Here is a 19,191-nt window from a genome sequence, read left to right as displayed (position 1 = left end):
CAGGTATGTTCTGAATAGGGCACTGATCTCATTTCCATTTTTAGGAAGTTCCCTCTGGCTCCTCTGGGAAGAACTGGGGCCAGTGTAGAAGCTGGGAGATGAGCCTCCTACAACCAGGCAGGTAGGGTGGCAGCAGGTGAGATGGGCAGAGGTGGTCAGTTTTAGGACAGTTTACGGGTAGAGCTGATAACATTTGGTGACAGATCCATGTGTGTGTGCATGTGGGACGTATGTGTACGTGGAGGGGGAGGTACGAATAGGAATGAATCCGGGATGGCTCCAGCTTTCAGGACCGACTCAAATGTGGGAGGGGTGATTGTACCTGGTGGGCTCAGGTCGCTGACGACAGGAATCTGAACTGATTGGGCCTTGACCAGTGACCAGGCACTTACCAAGCAGCTGAGAGAAGGCATCATGAGCAAAGGCAGGAGTCCAGGTTGGAGGCCGGCTGGGTGGGCAGGCTGAGGCAGCTGGGAGGGGCTGGGGGCTAAGGCCTGGTGGATCTGGCTGGCAATGGGGAGCCTGAGAATGGCCTTCCACAGACGAAGGAACTGGGCATGGAAAGGCCCTCCCTGGCAGCAAGCAGTGGTGGTGGCTGGGACACCTGCTGGCATGAGTTCTCTTCCAGCCAGGGCCTTGCTGACTCCACCCACCTCCCAGCCACCAAGTTCTTCTGCCTCAAATCCGTTCTTGGTGGCCCTATCAGGTGTGAGTTCTAGATTTGCCCAGCTCCCGCCCAGGTCCACACTGGCCTGACCTGTTGGCTGAAGGAACAGGTGCTGGGCCCCCCACTGCAGCATGGTGCAGGGACACAGGAGGGCCAGTGGTCAGCACTGCCCAGCATGGCCCCTGCCCTCTGGGGGCAGGACTGCATTCCCTGCTCCAGGAGCAAGGTGTGGCAGTGAGCTATGAGTACAGGCATGTATGCCCGCCTCCAGACAGGGGCTGTGCACAGTCCCCATGCCTCCTCCCTCACCACAGAGAACATGGAAGACACACCAAAAGGACACCTGTCAGTCTGAGTCCCCAAGAGACTGTGATGAGCAGTGCCCCCACACACCTATGATGGGCATGTGGCGTGAGAGAGTAACTGTGCTGTGCTAAGCCTTTGCAATGCAAGCTTACTTGCCATGCAGCACAACAGAACCCACATGGAGAGGGTTAGTCCCTGGCTGGGAGCTGGGTCACAGGGTCTCATGTTCCACCTCAAAGGCACAGAGACAGAGGTGGGGCTCCTGGTACTGGCCCAGCTGTGATTGCATTCTCTCCCTACTCAGGTGCCACAGGGCAACTGCAGGGGCATTTACTGCAGTCTGGCCTCCAAGGATAGAAGATGGCCCTCTATGGGCCCTTGGAGGACACCAAGTGTCTGGCACGGGCATGCCCAACAAATACAGAAACAAGACATGCTCTCATCTGGGGCTGGGGCACACGTGACTCAGAGAGCCTGCATCACTAGGACTCTGTTTTCAAACCTTTCAAGGCCACCAACGTCCACAGGGTAAGTTTCAGGCTCTTGGCCCTTCTTATTCGCTTCTTCATTCCACAAACATTTATCGAGCACTTACTCAGGGCCAGGCACTGTGCCAGCATACCATGGTCCAAACAGAGTCTCCCTCCTCAAGAAACACGCACTCTAATTGGAGAGCGATGAAGGAGGGAGATCATACTCAAGGATACAGAGATACACTACAGCATAGTGGTCAATGGCATGGACTCTGGAGCCAGAAGCCTGGGCTTCAATCCCAGCTCTGCTACTTGCTAGCTGGGTGGCTTTAAGCAGGTTACTTAACCTGTCTGTGACTCACTTCCCCATTTATACACAAAGCAGAGCTGTCGTGAATATCAGATGAGCTAATGCACCTAAAGTACTATGCCTCTAAGCACTCAAAAAGCATTGTTGGCTATAGAGAAGGACCAGTGCTGGCAGCCACCAAACCAGGGTGAGGCGACAGTGGCCTCCACCTAAGGGGACAGGGGGAGGACAACTGACAAAGGCCTCCTTGAGGTTGTAGCACTGAAGCTGGAGCTAGCATGGAAAGGTCTGGTGGAAGAGTGGACCAGGCAGAGGAACAGTCAAGGCAAAAGCCATATTTGACAGGTAACAAAATGAGCACATGGAAGGTCAAACAGCTTAGGCCCAGGACGCTCAGCAAGATGAGTGCAAGGACTTTTAACCCACTCTTTGCTCCTAGGAGCCCCTTAAAATTCACTCCACCCTCCCAACCCCATCACTGCTACTGAAAATCAATCTTATCCAACTCTGTCAAATCATATCCTCAAATTTCTCTGTGCATACCTCCAGGTTACTTTCTTTAGCCTGTCTTAGTTCCACCCTTAGGAAGCCAGCAACAATACGGTGCTGAGGGCAGTGATTTTGCCATCTACAATTGACCACCTCTGGGTCCTGCTGCCCCCTGATAGGCTCCATGGAAGGGGAGCCTAAGCACTACCCTGCTCTGACTGCACTGGGTTTGGGCCTAGAAGCCAGCATTTGCAGCTGCTGCCTCTAGGGCTGGCTGGGCCAGCTTTTCTCGACATTGGACCGATTCAGGCTCAGCTACAAGTGTACGAACTCATCAGTCACTTCCTTCACATGTACCTTTCCTGGTTTGCTCACAAGCTGTCAGGGGCACTGTTCTTGGTGAGGGCAATTAGAAGCCTGAGAGTTGTGCTTAAGGGACACCAATCTGCTGGAATGAAATGCCAAGTGCTTTAATCTACTCCTTTCCAAGCAGGGCCTGGAGGGCCAGGGACAGCTTTGCCGGTCATTTTAATTGTTCCACCTGTCTAAGGGATGTGGAAGTGGGACCTGCCCGCATCTCCCTGCCCCGCATCCACTACCAGCCTTGGGACCGTCCTCCACTCTCCCTAGCTCCATCCTCATGACCCAAGTGGGCTTTCTTCACTCCCAGATCCCAGACTGGCTTGTGGCCCAGGCTGGACAGTCAGAGCCAATGGAAAACATTCTGGGGTTTTTGTTGGCTTCAGAGGAGGACAATCTCTCTTCCTGCTGTGGCTGTATGAGGTTGGACGTGAGCCCTGGAACTGCTGGCAGCCACCCTGCCCTGGGTAGGTAGGATGGCGCTGACATCGAGGAAGGCAGGACTTCTAAGGTACATGAACCAGGAAAGCGGCTGTGCTTTAATCAGTGTGACTGGGTTTCTGTCACTTTCAATGGAGAAGGCCCTGATTCATAGAGAGATCAGAGACCAACTCAAGGGTCTGTGTACCTGGAGTACCTGAGGACTTTCAGCCTGACCCCGAGGCCCACCTGGTGATTGCTTTCAGAATTGGCCACAGGGCAGGGATGGACTCATTGAGTACAGCACCTGGAGAATCCCTGCAGACCTGGAAAAGCCCTTCCAGCTGGCTGTCCAGGCTCCTATCCCACCTAACACCCAAAAAGAAGTGGCTACCTGACATCTGCTTGCACACCTCTAGGGGCACCAAGTGCCCTCTCTCCCTCAGACTGCCCGTTTTACACAGCTCTGACCTACACACAACCCTTTCTGATACTGGGAACCCAAGCTGAAAGTGCTGCCTGGGTCTTTCTAGCACTCATTCCAGAAAGCAGGGGAAAGAGATGACCCTCAGGAATGGGGCTGGCACACCCTGCTGGGCCTGCTGTGGCTCTGTCTTCCTCTCTGAGGGACTCAGCACCAGCCACCGCAGGCCCCAAACAGGGCTAGAGACTCCTGGGGAAGCTGATGGCAGCGAGGGCTGCAGGCCAGAGGAATGGCTTGTGTTTAGGTCAAACCACCTGAGGAGGCAAAGGAGTGAAACCCCAGCCTCCAAAGGTCCAGCTAAAAACTCCTATGACAGAGTGTCTTTAAATGGTTAGCACTACAAGCAACAGCAGAAAGCATAGCACCAGGACCCTGCAGCCAGCACTTTCTGGCTCTGTGGCCTTGAGCTAGTGCCTTCACCTCTCTGATCCCTTCCTACCTTCTGCACCTACCCTTCACAGGGTTATTGTGAGGATTCAATGAGATAACGCAAACAAAGTGTTTAGCACAGTGCCTGGTACATAATATATAGCCTATACAGGTTACATCATAACTGTTATTTTTCTTAATTACAACCTGGTATATGCAAGGAGCGTGGAGTTGGGGTCAGCAGATCAGGGTCCCAACCCCAGCGCTGCTATTATTGTGAGAGTCTTGACCAGTCCCTGCACCGTCTGAGCCCTGGTTCCCTCACAGGACAGTCTGGAAGACTGGATGCTGGAAGAGTGAAGTATAAGTACAATCTCCAAGACTCACAGCAGTGCTTACCGTAACCCTTCCCCCATTAGCTTCAACAGGCAGGGGGCCACGCAGAGCTGGGCAAGGGCCTGGGTGCTAGGTGGAAGGGAGGTCTAGCTGACAGAGGGGAGCCTGCCTTCAATTGTGCTCATGCAAAACGTATACAGATCAAGAGGCAGTTATTCAAACAGAACGGGATGCTACGTGGTTTAAAACCAGAAAAGGTGTGCAGCAGAGTTGTATCTTTTCACCTTACTTATTCAGTCTGTATGCTGAGCAAACAATCCGTGAAGCTCAGCTATACAAAGCAGAATTGCGGTATCGGGATTGGAGGAAGACTCATTAACAAGTCTGACCCGTGCTCCCCTCCCGCCTGGCTCCCTATACATGTTCAGTGATGCAACACCTTGCTTCCTCTGTTGCCCCCTTCTCGTCCTTCTCCTTTACTCTGGCATGGTTTTGTCACAGGCTGGGTCAGACCTTCCCACCCCTGAAAGTGTGTCCTCCTCACCAGATCTTCCCATGACAGAACAGGTTCCCTCGAAAGGGAGTGAGCTACTCATCTCTGAGGAGTATGTAAGCAGGGCTCGATGATCTCTTGGTGGTGGCAGTAGGGAAGTCCCCCTTAAGGTAGGGGCTGTTCACCAGGGCCTCTAAGGTCCCTTCCAGCCCCAGGGTTTTGCGTTTGAAGGCAGGCTCTCCTCTGTGAGCTACACCTCCCCTCTACCCAGCACCCAGGCCCCTTGCCCAGCTCTGTGTGGCCCTCTGCCTGATGGAGCTAATGGAGGAGGGGTGTCAGAAAGCAGTGCTGTGAGTCTTGGAGATTGTACTTATGCTTCACTCTTCCAGCATTCAAGGGAGGGTAATATGCAGATGACACAACCTTGCTTGCCAGAAATGAAGATGGCTTGAAGCACTCATTGATGAAAGTCAAAGACTATAGCCTTCAGTGTGGATTATACCTACATGTGAAGAAAATGAAAATCCTCACAAATGGGCCAATAAACAACATCATGATAAATGGAGAAAAAATTGAAGTTGTCAACGATTTCATTCGACTTGGATCAAGTATCACCATATCAACATCAATGGAAGCAGAAGTCAAGAAATCAAATGACATATTGCACTGGGCAAATCTGCCGCAAAAGACCTCCTTAAAGTTTTAAAAAGCAAAGACGTCACTTTGATGACTAAAGTGTGCCTGACCCAAGCTGTGGTCTTTTTAATCTCCTTCATATGTAAGTGAAAGTTGGACAGTGAAAAAAGAAGACAGTAGAATTGATGCATTCAAACTGTGGTGTTGGCAAAAAATACTGAATATACCGTGGACTGCCAGAAGGATGAACAAATCGGTCTTGGAAGAAATACAACCAGAATGCTCCTTAGAAGCGAGGCTGGCAAGACGTCAGCTTGCTTACTTTGGACACGTCGTTAGGAAAAGCCAATTGCTAGAAAAGAACACGATGTTCGGTAAAGTAGAGGGTCAGCGAAAATGAGGGAACTCCTCAATGCGATGGATTGACACGATAGCCTCAACATGGACTCAAATATACCAAGGATCGTGAAGATGGCACCGGACCAGACATTGCCTTCTGTTATACAGAAGGTTGCCATGAGTCAGAGCCGATTTGATGGCAACCAACAATGACTCCACAGGAGGAAATGAGTTAAAACACAACAGGCTTGGAGAAGAGTGCCTGCACACTGTCAGCCCACTTGGGTACTAAAAAAAAAAAACTAGCCACTATTATTTACTGACTTGAAGCACTTGCTGATGAAGGTCAAAGACTTTAGCCTTCAGTATGAATTATGCCTGAATGTGAAAAAACAAAAATCCTCACAACTGAACCAATAAACATCATCATGATAAATGGAGAAAAATGGTTTGGGGCTTTCCTAAAGCCCTGTACACAGCTTTCCCTTTGCACTCGCTCTGGGCCCAGAAGCCTTAGCTAACCAAGACAGCACCTCTGACTAAGCACTCCTGGACACCAGGCTCCCCTATCTCCATTCTCAGCAAGCCTCGATGAGGGGGCGGGGGCAGGACCTCAGAGAGTGCTGGGAGCTGCCCAAGGTCATACAGCTGGAAGGTGGCAGAGCTGGCTTCCTACCTCTCACTCCTGGAACCTGGCCTCTCTCCCATCTGATGTGCGGCTGCCTGGCCAGGCCTGGCTGGAATTGCTTCCTGAAGCCCTTTTCATGTCAGGCAGACTGCCACAGCTCCAGGGATGCTCCCTCCCCTCCAACTGCACCACCTTCTCAGGTTCCATTTGTTTAGTTTTCCTCGAGTTCTCCCACTTCCCAACCCAGGACCCAGTGACGTTGAGTCAATTCCGACTCATAGCGACCCTATAGGACAGAGTAGAACTGCCCCATGGAGTTTCCAAGGAGTGCCTGGTGGATTCGAACTGTGGACCCTTTGGTTAGCAGCCATAGCACTTAATCACATAATTCCTAATTCCAATACATCACAGACCCTGGAAAGGGTGTGGTCCCTCTAGACAGAGGCCGGAGCAGGAAAGCTCACTGCTGGAGGGGGTGGATCCCAAAGGTGTCCAAGAGCTGGGTGGGTGGGGAGGCTGCAGCTGGGCCAGGAAACAGGGGTATGGGCAGAGGTGAGGGGCCCAAGAGGGAAGGAGAACATGATGCCAGGGTCCCAAGGGAGAGGCAAGGAGGAGCAGAGGTAGGTGGTGGAGACACTTAAAAGGGGATGAGGCCAGGATGCAGAAATCTGAGGAGGGACTCAGCCTTGGGTATTAGGGCTACTCAGTGTCCACTAAGACCTGCTCCCCTCAGTCCATCTCCTGCTGCCCAAGGCCTTGTCTTGTACCTCGACCAGCAGCTCCAGTGCCCACCTCAGAAAAACCAGCCACATATCCGCCCAGCCCTCAAAGGCCTCAATCTCCTGGCTCTAACTTTGCCTCCACAGGCGGGCCCAGGGTTCTGTGTACTTAAAGGAGAACCATCAGCCCTCTTGGGGCCCTGCTGAGGCTCCAGGGGAGACTTGGGAGTGGGGGACACATATGTGGAAGGGCTTTATAAACTGAAAAGCTCCAAATCTGTAAAAAGAAAGTGTTTCTTGTTTAAATACCACGGTTTTAGAAAAGCAGTTTCACCTTCAATCCTCCCAACAACCCTCTGAAGTTGTATCATTACCCTCATTACACAAAGGAGGAAACTGAGGCTCAAAGGGCAGCAGCCTGCCCATCCTGCATGGCGGATGAAGGGCTGAGCTGGGAATAAACTGGCGCTTTGTGACAAGTTCTCATCACCCTGTAGCCTCCTTAATGAGCAGAGCGGTATGCCTCACATGAAGTCCCAGTGGCTCCTGCCACCAGGGGAGGCCTGCTTTGTGCCCCTGGAACCAGCTCCTCAGGTCTGCCCCTATCCATGCTCTGGACCAGTCTGTTCCACATCTGTCCTGCCCAGTAACTGAGTCACAACCACTCGTGGCCAGTGAGCACCTGAAACATGGCTGGTGCACCTGAGGAACAGAATTAATTTAAATTTAAATAGTTTCACGTGATTGTACGTCACAGTTCTAGAGGCACCTCATTTGGGGGAGTTGTGTGCCGTCGAGTTCATTCCGACTCCTAGTGACCCTATAGGACAAGTAGAACTGCCCCATAGGGTTTCTAAGGAGCTGCTGGTAGGTTTGAACTGCTGACCTTTTAGTTAGCAGCCTGAGCTCTTAACTACTTCACTACCAAGGCTCCATTTGGGGGAGTGGTAAAGAACAAACCAAACATTAAGTGGCGCCATGTTCCTGGACAGGAAGACTCAACATTGTCAAGACGGTGTCTTTCCCCAAGTTAATCTCTGAGCTGAAAGAAATGCCAATGAGAAGTCCAACAGGATTTTGAATGGATCTTAATGAATCTTAATGAGTTATTCTTCACATGGAACAATAACTGCCTAAGAACAGGCAATTTTAAAAAAGAACAAAAGAAGGGTTCTTGCCCTCATAATAAAGCATATCATAAAACTATAGTAATTAAATCAGCCTGGTGTTGGCAGAGGAATACATAAACAAATTAACTGACCACTAGCATGAACCTCAACAAGGGTCACATCTTTATTCTGCTCACTGATACACCCCAGGCCCCTAAAACAGGGCCTGGCATGAAGTAGGTGTTCAGTAAGTATTTGTTGAATGAATGAAAGAATCCAAGCACATATCCATGTTCATGTGGGAACTAAATGGCATCTCAAGTCAGTGGAGAAAGGACAGGTTACTCAATAAATGGTTTAGAGACAAGTGACTAAATTCATATAGAAAAATAAAACTTAGACTTTCACGCCTTGCACCATTCTTCAGAATCACCAGATTTAAGCCCTAGAATGTACAAAACAAAGCTGTAAAAGTACCGAATAAGATATAATAAACTACACTTATGACTAAAAAACTATGTTTATGACTTGGGGCATAACAGGCAGAGTCTTTTAAAATAAAACACAAAAAACCAAGGTAATAAAAAAAGGAAATATTGACAATTTGATTAATTAAAATGAAAAACTTCTGTTAGACAAGAGAACATAAACAAGGTTAAAAGACAAGTGACATATACTAAAAACCACTAAACTGTACACTTTTTAAAGTATAAAGGGTGAATTTTACAGTATGTGAATTACATCTCAAAAAAAAAAAAAGCCAACAAATGGACTAGAAGAAAATATTCACAATTAGAAAGAATTAGTATCCACAATATATAAAGAACTCCTAGTAAATCAAAATGATAATGAACCCAACAGAAAAACAGGCAAAGAATATGAATAGGCATTTTATAGACAAGAAAATCCAAATGGCTGAAAGACACACGTAAAGATTCTCAACCTTATGAGTGAGCAGGGAAAAGCAAATTAAAACAACAGACACTGTTTTTACCCACTGGCTGGGAGAAAAAAAAATTATTGAGTGTTGACAAGTATGTGGGAGAAACAGGAACTCTTAAATTCAGCTGCAAAGAGAGGAAATTGGTACAGCCTCCTTTTAAAGAGTAATTTGGTTGTTTGTATTTCAATTAAAAGCATGCTTATCTAAAAAATACCCAACAATCCCACTTCCAGCTACCTTCCTTAAGAGGATGTGTGTGTAAGGAGGTATATCCTTGCTCACTGAGTACCACTGGTAATCGTGAAAAAGTGGAAGCAACTGACCAAGCCAAATAACCTGTAGAATAACCAGCCCATGGACCACATCAGGGACTGCTACACAGCAGCAAACAGGGACGTGGTTCTATGTGCACTGACAAGAATGATCTCCAGGATGCACTGCTGAGTGGAAGCAACAAACTGCACAGTGATACTACAGTAGGACAATGCCACATAACCCCATCCCTTGAATAATGCCAGTATGGATCATAATAGCAGCTGACACTCATATAGGACTTACTACATGCCAGGTACTGTTCCAAGCACTTTCCACAAATCAACTCATGTAGTCCTCACAACTCTATGAGGTAGAGGCTATTAGCATCACCCTGTTCTACAGGTGAGGACAGTGTGACATAAGAGGCTAAATAAATTGCCCAAGGACATATAGATAGGAAGTGCTGGAGCCAGGTTTGAAACTGGGCAGTCCAGCCCCAGAGATGCTTTCTTAACCATGACTATCTATATTTCCTAAGGGTACACACATATCTACCAGTAACTACACAGTAAAAAAGGTCTGGAAGGATAGACTCCAAAATGACAAGAGTCAAAAGGGATGCTATCCTTAACTGTAAGGCTTTAATTTTCTACAGAGAATGAATTCATGTATCATTCATATAATTAAAAATTAATGAAAGCAGGAAGAATTTGCAGAGACCAATGCAAGTGTGTGGAGAGAGAGTCTTTCCTGGCCTCCTGAGCCTGAGCAGGCCCTTCAGAGTCTCCGCCCGTCCCCACTGCTGGCCTCCATCTGTCTACTCTGCTCTCACACCAGGACACGGGTTACCTCAGGAACTAGGGGAGCTCCCCTGTTATCCTAGCCTCCACCAAGAGGCCATGGGCCTGGGTCTGACTCTGAAGGGCTATAGGTGCCCAGGAGCAGGTGGGGCAGCCTTGTGGAACACGGCCCTCCATGGTCCAGCTTGCTGCTCTGGCCAGGGCTCACTCAGTAACGGGGTGGTCTGTACATGTAGCAGGCCACTGAAAAATGGGAATCTTAGGAAAATCACCCTGGCAGATGTGAGAGAACCTAGACTGTGCCAGTTCTAGGCTGAGTAAGGACCAATAACCCACAGCCTCCTGGCTGTCCCAGTATGAATGCACCCTTCCCTACCCCCACCTCAGGGACAGGCCTTTCTGATATCTCTGACAGTGCTGGTAATAAGGGGTCTTGGCAGTCCCCCACATCGCTACAGATCTAGAAGAAGAGGAAGTGACGTGGGGTGGTTGGCCAGGACCCACTGTACTTCTCGTCACCCCAGCCTAGCCTTCTGGGAAAACTACTGCCTGCTTCTGGTTCCTAGGACACTTGTCAGTAACCACCAGGCAGACTGGCTGCATTTCTTTTACATCCACGACCCCTGGAGAAGTCAGCACCAGGCGCGTGATGACCCCAAATCTGGGAGGCCCCATGGAGGGAAATTAGGTGAGCGCTCAGGTTTAACAAGAGCCTGCCAGCCTTCCTCTGAGGGAGTGCTCCACCTTCCTCCCCTTCCTCTTGCTATTTCAGGCCGTGCTAAGAATAGTCTGCTTTAAATACCTGGCTCCTTCATTAGATCTCATCGGACGCCTAATAACTTTTCTAGAACTCCCGGTGGGTAGCAGCCACTCCAGGGACCCAATTCACATTTTCCCTCAAAGACCTCGGGGGTTTCTGAGACTTCTGGCTAGTAGCAGGTTGATCTCTACGTCTTCCTTAGACATACACCTCCAAGTCCAGCTTATATCTGCCATCCTGACCCTGCCACTCCTGCAGGTGCCTCATCAGCTATGCCGTAAAACCGCAACTCCTGCACCTGACATGCAAGGCTGGGCATAGCTCGGCCCAGTACACTGCTCTGGCCTTCAAACAGCACGTGTCCTCAGCACTCCCTGTGTGTGCTGGAACATCCCACGCCAGGCCCCAAACTCATGCCACTGACACTCTTCTCTTGAGTAGCTTTATCACGGAAAAGCCCCCTTCCTGCCCCTGCCTAACCTGTTAGCATCTGCTATCCTGATGACAGTGCCCCTTGGAGGGGACTGGCCCTGGGGACAGGGGGCTGGGCCTTTGCTCACAGGGCCCCAACTGCCCCTAACAACAGCACTGATGATCCTATTTGCATGACCACCACTACTCTGAGCCAGGCCATGTAGTAGGCACTGTTCATGCAATGCCTCACCCCACCCTCTCAATGCTCATTTCTAATCTCTCAGTGTGAATACCTTGATCTCAGCACAGAGCACATGAGCATGAAATGAAGGTGAGTTTCATTCCTGCTTGCCCTGCCGACGTCTAGCAGGTGTTATGACCACCTGCCCTATTCTTCCTCCAGCTCCTGGGCTCTGCAGGGCAGCATCAGCATGGTCACCAGCCCCTGGGAAAGACGGCAGTGGGCAGCCGTGGCAGGCGGGTGGGCAGATGGGGTACTCACTTGTTGAAAAGGTTCAGGCCAATGCGGTAGTGCCTCTTGCGGATGACATCGTTGCTGAAGGCAGGTGAGTCCCAGCTGTTGCGGGTCTCTTTGTGGTAGGTCTGCTTGCTGAGTGTCTGCTCCCGCAGGCTATCACGGGACGACGACTCAGAGCTGCAGTTGATGGTGTCATTGGAATTGGATGTGCTGTTGATGCTGTCATTGTCCCCATCCGAGTAGTCTGACTCAGACTTGCTCTGCCTGTTGGCTGAACCATTGATGGCCAGATGGCTGTCAAGGGGTCTGGGGGGCCGGGGTCGCAGCTCAGGCTCCTCCCGGGGGAGGCCCTTGGGAGGGCCGCTGTGAGCACCTTGCTTGGGGCTGCCCTCCTGCCCGCCGAGGCTGCGCTCGTAGGCACTCTGCCTCTTGAGTGAGCCGCGGTCCGAGCGGTCACTGAGGTCCACAGAGCTATCGCTAGGCGGCTCGATAGTCAGCAGTGGCAGGTGCTCCCCCCGCAGCCGCTGCTCCGGCCGCTCTAGTGAAGGTGTGCTCCGGCAGCTTGTGTCTGTGTCCCCCTTGTCCTCCTTGTGACCCAGGGCCCAGTAGTCCTGGGACGAGCCTCCGGCCCGAAGCCTGAGGTCCGACTCAGTGCTGGATGGCCGGTCTCCCACCTGTGAAAGGGGCAGAGGTGGCGAGAGCTCCTCCTCGTCAATGTACAGGGTGACGTCGCTGTATGAGGCAGTCATCTCGTCCAGCTTGTGGTGGTCCAGGCCATGTAGGGTGGGCTTTGGCTCAGTGTCCCTGGCCCGGGCTGCCTCGGGGGCCGGTGCCTCCTCGGCATGTAGGCTACGGCAGTTGAGGGCGTCATCAATGGACTCTGCCAGAGACTTCACCTGCCGGGAGAAGGCGTCCTCCAGCTCTGTGATGGCATCCGCAAAGTCACTGGAGGAGGCTGGGGACTTGATGGCGGCTGGCTTGCCAATGTCACTACACTCAGGTGGAACCAGGACACCCAACTGGGAGCCATCATTGGTCACCGAGACCTGCTTTCCCTCGAAGTAGGAGCTGTGCACTTTTTCAGGCCCTTCAAAGGAGAACTGCATCCTCATGTTGGACAGCACGATGCGGCGCGACATGCGGTTCTCGGACATGGAGCTGCGGAGGCGCTCGAAGTTCTTGTTCATCTGGTACTGGCGGAATGCCGTCTGGATGGTGCGGGCCGCATGGCGGGTCACGAGGCGCCCCCCATACTTTCGTTCTAGCATCTCCACCTGGTGGGGGAAGGAGAGGAGAATAAAGGCGCTCTGTGGGCTAGCACAGCACAGCATCTACCAACGCTCGCTCTTGCTCCCTGACCCCATGGTGACACCATTTGGAGAGGTCTCAACATGTCCCAAAGAAATAAGGGCACCAAGACCAAATAAAATTGAGAAACACTGTGTTAAGGTATTAAAAGTATAATCAATCCTCATTATTTGTGGATTCTGCATTTGTGAATCCACCTATTGGTTAAAAATACCCGTGGCGCTTTTGTGGTCGTTCACAAACATGTGCATGCGCATGGCAGTGAAGAATTTCCGGCCAAGGTGGAACAAAGCTGGTTTGGTATTCACTAATCTAGTTTTTGCAGAATTTCATGGAACAGAAGTGCCACGAATAACAACAATCAACTACATCTTCCCTGCAAGGACTTCTCACTTCTTTGGACCTGGAAGCCTTTGGCCATGGCACACCGTGTTTAATGGAAAATGTTTTCGGAGATGTTGGAAGAGGTGTGGTCAGCCCCTTCAGAGGCAAGGAGGCTGAGGATTATGCAGGTTAAGAGACTTGCCAAAGATTCAGCAAGTTCCTGGGGCGCTGAGCACTGGCCTCATGCTTCCAGACTTCTTTCCTTTCTATTGCATAAGTACACCTACTCCTCACTTAACGACTATCTCATTATGCAACATTTTGCATTTATGACAACACTAAAAAATCTATTATCTGACTATCTGGTGCAGTAACGAACACCAAGGTGCAAGGCGAGGGCAACGCTGGCTGTGATGGTTAAGGTTACGTGTCAACTTGACTGGGCCATGATTTTCAGTGGTTTCACAGTTATGTAATGATGTAATTTGGCAGTTTTGCAATGATGTAATTTGGCAGTTATGTAATGATGTAATTTTCACTTAATGCCAATTTTTGCATAACGACCTAGTCTTTGGAACCTAACCATGTCGATAAGTGAGGTATAGTGCAGCCCTTGGTAGCCTTGCAGGGGTAGGTCACCGAACTTCAGGGAGGCCTGAGAGGAACACTGTGCTAAGGAGCAGACTTCAAAGCCAATGCCGGGGCTCTAATTCTGGCTCCACCCCCTTGTTACACATGTGACCTTGGATGAGCCCCAGAACCTCACAGTTCCTCAGTTTCCTCATCTGTAAAATAGGGATAATACTTCCAGGCCAGATGCAAGGCAGTTAGCATGTGCCAAGCAAAGTGGCAGCTAGGACGGAAGGCCTTCAACTGCCTTTCTGGGAAGCAATTACAGTTTGTAAAGCCCTCAACCCTCCCCTCCCCTCCCCGTACAGAAAGGGAAGCTGAGGACTGGAGAAGAGGCCCAACACACACACACACACACACAGAGGACTCCAGACTCCAGAGGCAGTTCTTCCCCTCCCACCACAGGGCAATGGTCTTTTCTGTGAGTTTGGAGACAGGGTGGAGAGCTAGCATTCTGAGAGGGCAGAGCTGCCACCAGGGGTGGGAGAGACCAGACAAGCTCTCAGGCTCTGTCTGGCACAGTGTCTCCCAGGGTGATGTGTGGACTCCGGAGTTCTGAGGCCACCAACATGAAGCGTAGCCCCAGGGGTGCTCCCTGTGCCTCGTTCCTAAGTGAAAACCAAACACACCTCTGCAACTGGAGCCAGGTCTGAGGGAGCTGAGGAAAAGCTAAGGTAAGGCACTGGCTTCTCCACCAAGCCACACCTCTCTCTGGCTGCAGGGACATAGCAGGCACCTGAGGTGCCCAAAAGCAGGCAGAGAGAAAAGATCTGGGTCCTCAGGAGTCTAGGTCCAACCTGCCTGCTATGTGCCAAGAATCACACCGAGTCTGGTGGTGGAGAGACTAGGTTCTTACCCTCAAGAAGCTAAGTTTGTCAGGGAGAACAGACAGACACATAAACACACAAACATACAACTGAAATAAAAGCTAAACAGACACTGAGCAAAATAAAGACTGGGCCTGAGTCAGGAGGAGAGAGTAACGTGGGAATAGTAGGGCCTGAGCCTCTCACCTCCAGCCGAGGAACTGGGTAAGTGACTTCACATTCTGCTAATCTCTCTGGAAAGCGAGTTGGCACGTCACCTGCATCTGGACAAGAGTATGCCTAGCTCCAAGAGGCTAACCCGTCTCAGGGATACCAGTAAAATACAGGCCCAGAGAGCACGGGCAGGGGCTCTCCTGGATCCCCAAACACTGAATGCATCCGCTCTCCTATGTCCCACAGGAGAGGCAACACAGGCTGGGCAGAGCGCCTCTTTGCAGAAGAGAATAGCAGGGGATGGGGATTCAAAATTACTTTTTAAAGACCAGCCAGGCCTAGAGTCGGCCAGGGTGGTTCTGTTATTCCCTTGCCCTGAAGTTACTGAACACCATCCAAAGAGATGACCTCACTTCCGCATCTGTAAGCAGAGTTTCTATTTTTTGGGTTGCCAGTGAAGCTCTGAAAGCCCACAGAGTTGATAACGGGCCCAAGGCTGAGCTCTGGTAAGCTCTTTCCTCTCTGCCTGCAAAGGAATGTGGTCCTGGGCCCCTTACACTAGCTCTGGGTGGGGACGTCACAAATGCCAGGGCCATCAGCTCCAGCCCAGAGCTCATTCCAGAGCCTTTCTCCTCAGCTAGTTTTGGACCTTGCAAACCAGGCAATGGCCCTGTTTGCCTGAGACCCTCTCTCCAAATCAATGTGGTAGGGGAGAGGAGGGCTTTCACCAGGCAGAAGTGGGCTCTGTGTCTACCCGCCATAGCCACTTTCAGTCTCTCCTATCCACCCCTTCCCCACCCCCCAAGACGATACGTGCTGACTGGAGCTTGCTCCTAACTCATCCCCAAACTCACTGTGGCTGTTCTTTTGAGGCTGGCACTCACCCAAGGCTCAGTTTAAAACTTTATTCAGACTCAGGGGAGGGAATTAAATTAACATCTGCTTACCCGCTGTGTGTGCCAGGGACCACAACCCTCACTTAATGCCCACAGCAATTTCTCATCTCAAGGGGGAAACTATCCCCATATCACAGGTGAAGACAAGGAGGCCCAGTGAGGTGAAGGGACTTGCCCAGCTAGACGCCCTCACCAGGGCTTTCCCAACAGGCCACCTCACTGCCCCTTTAAAGGACACATCCAAATGGAGAGAATGAGGAACCAAGAGGAACACTCTGGACAAGGTGCCTGATTGGTCTTGCAGATCTCCTGCCCTCACTGACAACAGGAAGTTACCAGAAGGTGCTGAGGGCCACAGGTCAGAAGGAAAATGCGTGTGACTTCCTTTGTGGCTCCTTGCACTAAAATGGGACTTCGTAGAATCAGGCACCCTAGTTTTACCTGGAAATTTCCATGCAATCTATTCCCACTTCTGCCTGGACTCCCAGGAGCTCAGGGGCCCTGACATCACCTCCACCCTCTCCCTCTCCACCACCCATTCCCTGTCATCCTCTGTGTCTCAGGCAGGCCAAATTCACTCTCGTCTCAGGGCTTTTGCACCTGCTGTTACCCTTCTTGGAATACCACCCGTTCCTCAAGCACCCCTTCCAATGCCACCTTAGAGAGGTCTTCCTGACCCTCATCCAATGTCACCTTCTACGGTCATTCTATTTCCTTCCCCTCTGGAGCTGGGATCGCTTTTGAAATTATATCATTTCTTTACTGCTAACTCATTTGTGGTCTGTCTGCTGCTCCACAATTTGGCCCTGGAAGCCTCCGGCCATGGCACACTTTGTCTAATGGAAAACATTTTTGGAGATGTTGGAAGAGGTGAGGTCAGCCCCTTCAGAGGCAAGGAGGCTGAGGCTTATGCAGGTTAAGAGACATGCCAAAGATTTCAGCAAGTTCCATTCCACAATGTCAGCTCAAGTGAGCAGGGGCCTCATCTGGTTCACCGCTGACTCCTGAGCACCCAGCACAGAGTCTGGCGCGTGGTGGGCATGCAGCTAACGTGCAGAGAATGAAATGAACAGCTGTAGCCACATTAAGCCCGTATTAACCATATAATCATCTCCACAGCCCTCTATTATGTCTAACCTTTCTCATTCTTATTTTTGCGGTCCTGCTGCAGATGTTTTTTACTATAAACTGTTCTGATCCACTCTGGATCTGGGTACAACTGATAAAGGCAACAGAGGCTCTTCTCCTCTGCCATTGGCCTGGCCATGGGACCAAGTGCCACGGGGTGAAGGGGACTTTCTTCCTCCACAGCCTGACAACGGGCCATTTGTCGTTGGGTTCTGGCCCCTTGCTGGTCCCCATTAGCCAAAGCTAAGGCAGGCGGGGCTGTCCAAAGTCACAGGGCAACACCGTGAGCAGAGTGCAGAGGGAGGCTCCTTGTCAGGAGAGAGACCCATCCCAGGCAGCACCCCCATTTGTCTCTGAAGGAACTGAGGCCACATTAGGCCCAGACCTCTGCTCCTTGAATGACAGAGAAAGATCAGGGGGCAAACAGAGGGCAGACCTGGCACAGGGTAGACATGGGCAGGAATGAAGGGTGAGGAGACTTCTGTAGCACAGGGTCTGGGCATCTGTACGGGGCAGAGGTGGCCGCCTGGCACTTATGAGGAGACAGCCCAGAGCTGTGGAAAATCTAACAGACAAACAGGGCCCTGTGGACTTGTGGTGCTGCTTCCTGGCAGCCCAGGGCATCTCCTGTGGCCTAAGCTCTCCACCAGAGAAGCCTCACACAGCCTGAGACACTGCTAAGCGACCTGTTCGCCCATCCATTCACTCACACACAAGTTCACCTTCTCATTCACAGTAACGTGCCTACTAGGTGCCTGACTATGAGGGACTCAGAGTGAGTTCTCTCTGCCTCCCCTGGGACTTCTCCCTTCCTCTGCCACCTTCACCCCCAGAGAACAGGGACTTTTCTCTGTCTCCTCAACTCCTGGTCCTTCCTTGAGCCCAGCCAAGCACCCCGGCTACGCACCATTCTTGCTCTGCCACATGGGGTCGAGGCCCTGCAGGGGAAGGTAGTAGTTAGAAGCACCCACTGGGCCCCGGGCAGGCTTCAGTGATACTGATGCCCACTTGAACATGGAGTTGTAAACCTGTGGGGATATAATAAGCAACCTCACCTCTAGGGTTGGGGCCAGGCTTGGCTTTTTAAAGCTTGTGCTATTTATGCTGTAAACTAACCCACCTACCTCTTTCCCTCCCTCCTACTGGGCTCCTTCACTCAGACTCACATCCTACCCAACATTCAGTCCTTGGCTGGAACTACAGACCCTCTGCGGCCATGTGACCTGGGTATCCTTCTGGCATTATGACACCCCTCTCGGCCCCCAGGCCCTGGCCACAAGGGCTCTGAGAACCACTGCAGAGGAAAAGACTTCATTTAGAGGGACTCTGAGCAACTGCCTAGAAAGGAATGTCAAAGAGCTGAGTGCATTTCAGCCAGGAGGGCCAGGGCTAGAGGCTCCCAGCAGGAGCAAGAGGTAGAGCTCGGCTGAGGTAAAGGCCGCATTCTTAGCAAATACCCACATAACTCACAGTCCAGTCTCTCAGGGAGGGTGAAAGCCCACAGGGGTCTGAGAGCTGCCTGGGTTGGGGTGGACCAGAGCAGCCTTGCCGTGTGTCCCCTTGTGACCAAGGGGCTGGGACCTGCCTACCTGCTTGTCCTGCAGGTCCGAGGAGAGCTCATAGCTCTCAGAGAGTGACCGCGAACGCTTGATGGCCTCTTCCTCGGCCTGCTTGCGCAGGATGGAGGTTGAGTGCTGCAGCTTGGGCCTCCGCGTGCGCTGCTGCTGCCCCGGTGGCCCCGAGTACAGCCCATAGGCCCCCAGCGACGTGTGCTCGTAGTGGTCTGGGCTCAGGCTGGTGCCGGGCACCAAGGGGCCCTGGTGGTAGGCTGAGGGGCTGTCCAGCGATGTGCCGGTCTCACTGCTAGGCGCCTCACCCTCAACGCTGCAGAGGAGAGAGAAGCAGGAACTGTGAGTGGGGAACCAGAGTCCAGGGTTCAGAGGGTGTGGGTGGTGGGTGGGGGCAACCATCAAGAGGCAGCCCCACACTTTCTTGGAGGGCCGGACAACTCCATTGTCCTTGCTTCTGCCCTCACTCTCCCTCCCTGACGCCCACAGGCTGCCACAGGGACCCAGAACCCTTGCAAGGCTCCTGCCTCACTCAGACTCACTTCTCTCTGTAGAACGGACCACCTTCT

General features: G+C 51.6%; 1 protein-coding gene across 9 annotated transcripts in view; it reads right to left on the bottom strand.

Annotated features, from left to right (window-relative positions):
* IQSEC1 (IQ motif and Sec7 domain ArfGEF 1) overlaps positions 1–19,191 on the bottom strand; it is a 456,568-nt gene that overhangs the window by 46,869 nt on the left and 390,508 nt on the right. For all 9 annotated transcript variants that reach the window (XM_049863199.1, XM_049863206.1, XM_049863200.1 and 6 more), the window contains 2 exons: positions 18,644–18,938; positions 11,813–13,062 (listed from right to left, as the gene is read on the bottom strand). In XM_049863199.1, the coding sequence (XP_049719156.1) occupies positions 11,813–13,062; positions 18,644–18,938 (1,545 nt within the window). The remainder of the gene's footprint in view (positions 1–11,812; positions 13,063–18,643; positions 18,939–19,191) is intronic.

The sequence above is a fragment of the Elephas maximus genome, chromosome 20 (genome assembly GCF_024166365.1).
Source record: "Elephas maximus indicus isolate mEleMax1 chromosome 20, mEleMax1 primary haplotype, whole genome shotgun sequence".
Taxonomy (NCBI): domain Eukaryota; kingdom Metazoa; phylum Chordata; class Mammalia; order Proboscidea; family Elephantidae; genus Elephas; species Elephas maximus.
This window is presented reverse-complemented; position numbering and strand designations above follow the sequence as displayed.